Raw genomic sequence first — 9816 nt, 5'->3', positions numbered from 1 at the left:
TGATCTTTAATGTCAACTTGAATTCTGTGACTAAGAATGTAAATTCTACTGGAATAGTAGATTTGTGAACTCTTTTTACACATGCCTTAGTGCTGTCAGGACACTGCAAGAGGGAGTCCCCTAGTACTGTGTGTGCACAGATCAAAAAAATACTTGGAAGCTCTGGTGTCCTGGCCAGTAGGTTTCATTCTTGTTGTACATGGATGGTTTGTTGGAAATAAAGGTAAACATAATAGAACACATGACTCAGCTTCCAATTTATTCACTGATTTGCATGCTTGCCCTGTCAGGTATGAGATTCACCTCTGCACTCCTACAGGGATTAAGGATTCCATTAACGTTCTCATTATCAAGATGTGATTGTTCAGTGGGAGTCAAATGCCAGTTTTATTTCCTGCACCCAACCTCTACAGCTCTAACAATGCATGGATGAAAACCAGATAATACATGTTCTGCTTCAAAAAGGCAGGACTGGTCTTTCTGAAATTTGCAGCCATGCTTTTGTGGTACACACACAATTTATATTCCACAGCTAAGGAATATTTTTGAATTCCTTGTGGAGTCTGATCTCTCACATAAAAACATCTGCTAATAACATTTTTCATAATCTCCATTTGGTAACTCAATCCCATCCTGGCAGACAATGACCAGGCCTCAGTTAATTCTTGTCTTCCTCACCTCCTGGCTGGGCTGGGAAATGTGATACGTTTTGGGCACCAAGCCTTTAGCACATACGAAGCTCCAAGTACACCAGAAATCTGCAGTGCATCCCATCGACATCACATACTGGTGTGAACACTTGAAAACCTTTCCAACTCTATTTGTGTTTCATGCAGGATCAAGGCTTTTGCCTTTGCTTCCAAAGAACTTTGTGGCTTGGACCCAGAACATTTAAATGATTGCCTGTGTTCCTGGGAGGGAAACCATAATTGATGCAGTGGAGCTTTCTATAATACCAGGACAGTTCATCTGGACAGAGGAGACCAAACTTTCAGAGGCTAACGTGAGATCCTGGGCCGAATTCCCCCAGGAACCACAGATCATGACAAACTTGATTCACCATTTCTACTCCCACTGCAAAGCACATTCTTTTGGTTTTGTCTCTTCTGGTATGAATATATGACAACAATAAATAATAAAACAGGACAGTTGTTCCAGTAGGGAGAGAAAGAGAGCAAACACCACCTGACAGATGTTAGTGGTGTCTTTTGGAGATCACTTAGTTACATGGATAACAATGAGATACAGGAATTTAGTATAAAAGAGAGAGAATAGACCTATGGTGTAAATATGAAGTCATGCAGCAACAGGCACCTGTCCCCTGGAAACTCATCAGAAGTTGCCAAATTGAGTTCACGCAGATCGCAAAACAGTTGTAAATCCTCAGGGAATCTAGTCAAGAAGAAAGTAGTTCCATCAACAGTATTATTTCCAGGGAGATTATCTGCTGTTATGGAGGTGTGCTCTAAAGCTTCAGCCTTTGTCCCAGCCAAGATACAGCACCTCAGACTTCTACCCAGTTTTGTGAAGTATGTTGGGTCAAGGTGAGACCTCTAGTTCTCAGATTAGACTGAAAGTGGTCACTTCTGGTTCCAAACATCAGGAACATTCTAATTACACAAACTCTGCCTAGGAAACTATGCTAAAAGCTCTACATAGAAAAATGACAATGTTCTGTAAAGCCAGCTTTATTAAGATAAGAAAACAGTATAGAAAAATACGTGCAAACACAACCAAATGCACTAATATTTTACTAGAAGCCAAAACCATGTGGTGACAGACCTACTGAACACATATTTAACTAGCAAACCACCAACAGGTAAACAGTTACATGTAAACTGTGCTTTTGAGAACTTCAGAAATAACTGTCAAGAACCAGCATTGCAGCATGAATTTTCTTATAAATAACCTGTCAACAATTTTTTAGATAAAATATAACTGTTATAAGTGTTCTGTCTTTCAGAATATGTCTCAAGCTATAAAAACAGTACAAATCTCTTAATATCAAAACCACAGTGTTAAGATACAGTCAGGTAAAAAAATCTAAACTCTTTAAGAACTATATTAAAATAACTCTATTAAAAACTTACCAATATTAAAAAACTTCCTTTAAAGGCTGTTCTAGCCAGAAGTTAAATCTTTAGACACAGTGCTCACAATACACAAATGTAGAGGTTTTCAGATGTAACTATTGGTAGATTAGAGGCTGGCTGAGTTAAGAACCTTATCCTTAATGGCACCCTCCAGTCATGAAGATTTTTGGTACTTCTGAGAAATGCCATAGGGGACATGCGCGGCTATGGCACCTAATTTCTGTGCTCCTTCAATGTGGAACATCTGGTCATCAAAGAAAATGTGAGGGTGGATTTTCACCAGGATTGGTCCTTTCGGTGCTCCTGCCAGGAAAAGGGCCTCATCAATCTCCAGACCCCAGCTACGGAGAGTCTTCAGCACTCTGGCTCCAGAGCTCGCTGCACTTCTGGCTGTGACCAGGTAGGTCCTTATAGGACAATTTAGTCGTTCGTTTTTTGCATAGAACTTCTTCTGGAGCTTCCCCAGGTCTTCCAGAAAACCCTTCAAAGGACCCTGAGTATGAAATACAAGAAGCATATTAAGTATATGTCCACAGTTTCCAAAAGAATTATTTTGCTTTCTTCCAAACTGCCAGTTAAACACAGAATTCCTTTTTTCAGTGCTGTGCTCCTCCACAAATTCTCTATGTAACATCTCCAAATGGGTCTGCACCCTCACTAGGAATTCACATGTTGGCAAAAAGTTAAAACCATAACACTACGTGGTAGGATAAGTGGGAAAGTAATTCTCACTAAGGTTTACAAGATCTCTTACAATATTAATTTTTAATTATAGTCTTTAATAAAATGTTCATTGAAAACATGGAACTCTTTTTGCTATGAACCACAAACTGTAACTTTTTTTCCTGCAAAAAAAACAGTACAAGACTTAGTACAAAGCCATCAATGAACTCTTTCCAGACTAATGACTATACTATATTCCAATTAATAGAAACAAATGACAATTTTGTTCAAATTGCAATATATTGCACTGTCCAGTACTTTCATAAATAAAGCTTTTACTCTGAATTTACACTATTTTTAACAATAGCAGAATCGGTCTTTCAGTTTAAGCTAATGTTAAAACATTTGTGTTTTTAGACAAATAGCATAGCTCTGCTTGAGAATAAGCAGATATTATCGTGTTTTAATAACCAGAATATCTCACTGTTTGAAATTAACATTACCTACTCTGATAAAAAAAAAAAGAGAGAAATCAGTACAAATATTTCTTTTTCTAATACTATTAGAAGACAACTGTTAGTCACTGTCTTATATATGCAGTTCTCTCAGAGAAATGAGAGAGGACTGCAGTGATGGCCTGGTAAAAGGACTGCAGTGGCAGCCTCTTTTATGTGAAACATGTATTTTAAAGATTAACTTTGAAGAAGGAAATAAATAAAGGCATCAGCTTTCACAAAGAACACATCCACACGGGGGAAACAGAGAAATACAGCAGCAATGAAAATCATCAGATCTTTTGGAAACTCCCTTTAAACAAGAAATTAAAGAAATACAAACCTGTGCAAGAGGCTTATTTTCATTCAGCTGTTCATGTTCAAAAAATCTATCTAATCCTTGCTCTTTGAAAATCTGTTCTGATTCATCAGAAAATAAAACAGCATCCCCATCAAAAGCCACCCTTAGCTGTGTATCCGAGTAAACAACATCTTTCTTAGCAGTGAACATCGTAGCTGATGCAATGCCTGAAAATGGATCAGAGAGCCTCGGTTAGCATGTCCTGCAGAGTCAGTCATGAAACCGTCAGCAGTTTGGTTCCAACAACTCATTGGTGGTGACCCTTCTGTATGGTGAGCAATCCAAACACAAAAGCTAATTAGAGATGGCTGTTCTGTAACACAAATGCATGGAAGCTGTCCCACTGCCAAAACTTCTTGGACATGCTTCCTTCCGCTTTCACATAAGACTGTATAAAACTGCTTCCCAAGCTGTGCTGCAAATAAGAGAAAAGCAGGGAATCCCAAGGAGACCACTCAATCAAAGTATTTGTTACTTTTTAACAAAAATTGGACACAGAAGTTGTTTTTTTAAGTTGTATCAAAAAGATGATGCTATTCAAACATAAGTTGAATAGAGGTGGGAGTCTTGTTTTTGAAGGGGAGAAGACAAAGGTGTAGAGTGGTTGTCACTATCAGCACGCTGAAGAGTCAAAGAAGAACCGTATCAACCGATTTTATTTGGTTGAGTAAAAGTAAGTGATAAGCTTGCACCACACAAAGTGGTGACTTTCTCCATTTGATAAAGCAGAACTACTTTTTCTGAGACACACAATGTATATAATTTTTGAACAAGCTCAACAGATAACAAAAGATATCAACAGATAGCAAAAGAAAGTTAGTTCAAACCTGCTTCTATAGCTTCCTGCACTTTGTCGGAATCCGCTGAGAGGTACAGGTTTGTGAGGTACGCAGTCAGGTAACCAATGGGGCTCTGTCCTCCCGTCATACAGAAACGTTCAATTGTTAAGCCTAAAGTAAGAACAGCACAAGGTGTGGCTCTGCTTGACACTACACACCTGAAAAAGGAACCTATGAAAAGGTGCACTAGCCTAGCTTACAGTAAACTTAAAAAAAATTCATTTTAATTTCAACAAGTTACACAACTTCAAATAATTACAATGTTTGATCAGCTCATCCTCATTAAGAATTTAGGGGAAAAAAAATCCCTCTGTGACAGCAGAGTAACTGCTGTGAAGATGTATGTGTAGGGAGCACAGATACCAAATATGAAAAAGTTTAAGGACTTCTCAGAAGTTATGGTTCACACCTGACAAATCTGGAGCACTGGATCAAATTCTGTCTAATACTATTTGACTTATGCTGACACCCAAAAATAAATATCCAAGAAGCTGCTTTTCCCAAAGTCAGAACAGGAAGAATAAAATTAATTCATATTATTATGTTACAGCTGGCAATTCTACACATCAGTAATTATTTTATTTACCATAGTGATTGATGCTGTTTATGAGCCTCACTCCCACCTGAGCATGGACATTAGTCATCAGGACAATATCAAACCGTTCCTCATCATCAGGGTACAGCTCGAGAAGCCGGGCATTGACATGCTCCAGTGCCTGCAGGGTGGAAATGTGGAAGTCAATAGTCCAGCGTGCCTCCTTTCTTAGTCATTGTACTTTTAGTGACAGGATTGTCTTGAAGGAGGGTGTAAAATACCTGATAGTTTAACTTGCTGAACTTCTTTAACTCCTTTCTGCTTTGCTGCCCCCAGCAACCATTTGATTTGGGTTCATTTGAAAGGAAGCAAGTAAATTTTTTTTTTTGAGCTATGGAATTTCCCTTTACTGATTTACTGACAGTTCAGGTCATCAGGTGTCAAAGACAATCCTTAAGTAATGAGTACAAAATCACATGTCAACATGATTAGCTTGAGAGTTTGTGACTGCAGCAATGAATGAGACAGATTTTGATATGAGATCTCTTCTAAGATAATTGGCCAACATGTTATACCCATAGTCTGGCATTCTTATTTCCTTGACCTTTCATCTGCTCATCTCTCTCTGTATCCATCTGTTCTCCTATCTAGAACTTCATCTTGACCTTGAATGGAATTCTTTGGAACTGCAGCAACAAAATCAATAATGAATCATCAAATGAATGCAAGATAGAGTGATTTTTATTAAAGTGCGTTAAAAAGTCAGGCCAGTTGTTCAGAATTAAAACACAGATTTCATAATTAAATTCTGGAAATCTCACCTTTAAAAGCTATGTTATTATGGGACTGTGCTTAGGAAAATTCTAAGTTACAGCCTGGTGTAAGGCCTACAAAAAAATCTTAGTATGTGATCATAATTCACTTCTATTGTTAATACTCTACTACACAGTCAATTTCTTAAATTTTTAGAGAATAAGGGTGAGTGGAGGAGGGGATTCCATTTTCTGTCCAGTGTCTTTATACTTTGCAATCTAAGGACACTGTGGCCTGTACTACAAGCATGAGATATAATACTTTCAAGTTAGAATCTTAAACGTTTCACTAAGGGAACCCAAAGAAAAATACATTATTTCTTTTTTGCTTTCTTTGTCTCCAAGTAGAAAGGATGACTCAACAAAGCCACAGTTCTTTAGCCTAATGATTCCTGTGACTAAGCAATACAAAGAATTCAAACAAAAATACATGTCAGAAGGGAACAGAGGTCAAGGTGCATTGGGCTGGGCATAGCTAACAGCTCTGATTTCCAAAGTGTGAGCAGTTAAAGAGTCAAATCATGCTTATACTCTAAATTTGACACTGAACTCTAAGCTTAAAAACTGACTGTGCTGGCAGGGCTGCTACACATAGGAAAAGATGCAGTTAATTCCTAAGTCAGTCTGCCCTCACTGGTGTACACTGTGCATTATTTTATGGTCACACTTTTATGTTAGAAACACCTTTACAGTGCTTGTGTCATTAATGCTACTAATAGCTTTGTTATATTTACAGCAGCATGGGTACTGACATAAATGTGTATGTTCATAAAGTTAGTAATGAAGAAAATGTTTTAAATTCCTGAGGCCAAAACTGAAGTAATGAAAATCATTTCAAAACCTGAAATGTTCTGCCACAACTCTGATTTGGAGGTATGATTTCTAGTTATGATTTCATTAATTTTCTAAAATTGTTGTGGTAAAGCTCAGCAAGTGGACATAAAATTAACTCTGTAGCCAGTGTTTTTCAAGACAGTCCTACTAAATCCTGTGCTCTTCAAAAACATACATCTTTTCACTTTTTTCACTTTTCTGTAATTTCACTTGCTTTCCATTCTGCAGGGTGCTTTTCTTGGCCATTTCTCTTTTCTTGTGCAATGAAAGCAAAATATTCCATTTCAGCTCTTCTTAAACCCTGACTAAGAAGTAGGGAGTCCATTTTTTTTGCTGGTCCTCAAGAACAATTTCCAAGGAGGCAACAAAAGCAAGGAAAAATTAAAGCTGACCAAAATAAATTAAAATCAACACTGTTTGTGTTTGGTTGTGTTTCGGATGGTTTTTTGTTTTGGTTTTCTTTTTTGAGGTGAGGAGGGTAACTGAGTTGGTTTATTTGTTTTGTTTTGGGTGGTTTTGGGGAGGAGGTTGTGACAAACTTCAACAAAAAAAATTGGGGCTCATCTTGACAGAAATGGTCTTAAAAGGAGAGGCGCTTCATATGCCCCATGTCCAGCAGAAAAAGCAGGCTGCTCCTTACCCACACCCGGGCTGTGAGCCGGGTACAAACCGGGATGCTGAGGGTACCACTCCGGACCTGGTGACGCGAGCAGTACGTGCTCTGCCGCAGGCGTTCGGCGTTAGAGCCGGCGGGAGGGGAGGGCAGGAGAGGAGGAGAGGGAATGGGAGAGGGGAGAGAAGCGGTGGCCGCGGGACCAGGGTGCGCAGAGAGATGCGGGCAATGCTCCCGGGCTGCCCCGCCGCGATGAGCTCGGCGCTGGGAGAACAGCTCCCAAAGCATCTCCCCGAGGCAGGATTATCTCCGCTGAAGGAGGCTTCGGGCTCCTCCCCTTCCCGAAATTTGGCCTCGCAGCATCCTCCGTGCCCCGCCGCACCCCACACCGTCTCCCGCCCCGCCGGGCCACCCGCTCCGGGCCGCCTCCTGGCTACCTTGACGAAGTAGAACGCCGGTCCGGGCTTGAGGATGATGTTCTCGTTTTTCTGCTGGTACTCCACGTACTTCTCCACGCCTTGCTCTTCGTAGATCCGCTGCTCCTCGACCAGGTTGAAGAGGGCTCGGGAGGACACGGCCACCGTGATGGCGTTCTGGGGCTTGGGCTGCGGAGCGAGCGCAGGGTAGCGCCGGCCCGCGGCCCTCAGCCCCCGGGCCCCCAGCCTCCCCCCGGACGCCCGAGCTCCGGACCCCCGGCCCGCCCGCACTCACCGGCCGGGGCCTCTGGGTAACCAGATTGTCGTAGAAAGCCTTGGCCGCCGCCCAGTCCTGCTCGGCCTCCTGCTGCCGGTCCTCCTCCGACGCCTGGCTGGGCAGCGGCTCCTCCGGGCCGGAGCCGCTCATGGTTCCTGGCGCGGCCGGGGCCGTAGCGGGCGACCGGGAAGCGGCGGCAGCGGCCGCCTCCCTGCCCCGCCCCGGCCAGGCGGGGAAGGCACCGGCGCTGCCTCTCCCTGGCGCTGTGCACGCCTGGGGACGCGGCCCGGAGCTGTCCCGGCCCTCCCCCGGAGAGGAGCAGTCCCGCTCCTGGCCCCGGCCAACCCCCCGCCCCTCAGAGTCCGAGGCGCAGCCCGCCCGCAGCTCTCCTCTCACGGCGGGGTCGAGGGGTGCGTGGGCGCCGGAGCCGAGGCCCATCCCCGCCGCCCTCACGGCAACTGCGGCGGCCCCTTCGGCACACGCCGAGCCCGCCGCTGCCCTCCGCGGTGCTCGGGGGAGCCGTGCCCGCGGCTGCTGGGTGTCAGGCAGCAGCCGGCAGCCCTCAGCTTACCTGCAGCATTAGACGTGTATTATTGAACTGGCTTAATCGATTTAATGTTAACTGCAACAAGCTCCCAGGAGAACTTATATAATATATTTTGGTAATCAAAATGGTGTCGATGTCTGTGGCTTTGGGTCCTTTACGCCACATAGAAAATATCTTCAGGAAACAGCAATTTGGGCAATGTTGCTGAGAGTGTGTTCACACCCACAAAAAATGTTATTCTGGCATAAGGTTGGGGTGGTCCTAAAATCTAGAGTCCCACACAGAGCTATAGGCAGCATCTAATACTCATACAGCTGTCTGAAATGGTCCTGTCTGCCTCTGCAGATCACCATCTGAGCCACAGCAAAGGTTTCAGCACTGATAAGCTGCAGGAGAGAGTGGAAAGTGAAGAAGGAATCGGATTTTCTCCTAAGCCAGTACAGGACATGGCACAGCAGACCCATAGTGATATCTATGTTATAGCACATGAGATCACCATCCAAAACCCCTTTAACATTTTGAATGAAGACTCTAAATATTGATTCCAACCCTGATCACTGCATAATCTGTATCTGATTGTCAGATCTTTCTGCCTCCACCCAGTCTCCAAAAAGAAACAGGATGGTTTTGTTATTTTTGCCCTTTTTTTTAATGTGGCTTCCCAGTGAAAGGAGGCTTATGTGATTATACCATCTGTCCATCTTTCCCCAGTGATGTTCAACTGCAAACAAATTTGACAGACGGATAAAGATCTCAAAGAGATTAAAATTGTTAAAATGTTTAATGACAATCAACAGTAACATGCAATTTGTTGCCCTGCTGGGGAAAGAACTTTATCTGCTTGTTCCCCTGCTGTGTAGTAGCAAGTGAATACTGCCTGGCTGATCTGTCACCTTCAAATCTGCCACACTGCCTGATGCCCAGCTAACCAGGGAGGGATCTGGGAGCAGGAAGTGATGGAAATGAGGAGGTTAGAGGAAATGGGAAATGGGAGTTGACCGTACTGCGGAGGGGAGCTGGGAATAGGAGGTAAAAGGAGATGCACTGAGAGCAGTGCATTGAGAAAACAAATGCAGAAAGACAAATTAGGATCATTGTAGTGGGTATTGTCATGGGAACCTGCAAAAGGCATGACTTCCACCTGAACAAACCTGATTTTAGTAGCTCTACTACTGATAAATGTGCTTTTTCCTCTTGAATTTTATCCTGAATATTTCACTCTGAGAATGTTTCCATGTCAGAGCTCAGACCTGTAGCATATGCCACACTTGCTCCCCTCCACACAGTGAGATCAGGCTGAAAAGCCAAGCTGACCTGGAAAAAGGGTTCAAG

At 42.9% G+C, this 9816-nt stretch overlaps 1 protein-coding gene across 1 annotated transcript; it reads right to left on the bottom strand.

Moving 5' to 3' along the window:
- Positions 1-1687: 1687 nt before the first annotated feature.
- On the bottom strand, positions 1688-8375 carry NT5C1B (5'-nucleotidase, cytosolic IB). The gene is made up of 6 exons (XM_058020960.1): positions 7956-8375; positions 7682-7849; positions 5037-5166; positions 4439-4561; positions 3594-3778; positions 1688-2586 (listed from the first exon to the last, which is right to left on the bottom strand). The coding sequence occupies exons 1-6, from the start codon at positions 8373-8375 to the stop codon at positions 2248-2250; spliced, it is 1365 nt and encodes a 454-aa protein (XP_057876943.1). The 3' UTR covers positions 1688-2247.
- Positions 8376-9816: the final 1441 nt, after the last annotated feature.

The sequence above is a fragment of the Melospiza georgiana genome, chromosome 3 (genome assembly GCF_028018845.1).
Source record: "Melospiza georgiana isolate bMelGeo1 chromosome 3, bMelGeo1.pri, whole genome shotgun sequence".
NCBI classification, from domain to species: Eukaryota; Metazoa; Chordata; class Aves; order Passeriformes; family Passerellidae; genus Melospiza; species Melospiza georgiana.
This window is presented reverse-complemented; position numbering and strand designations above follow the sequence as displayed.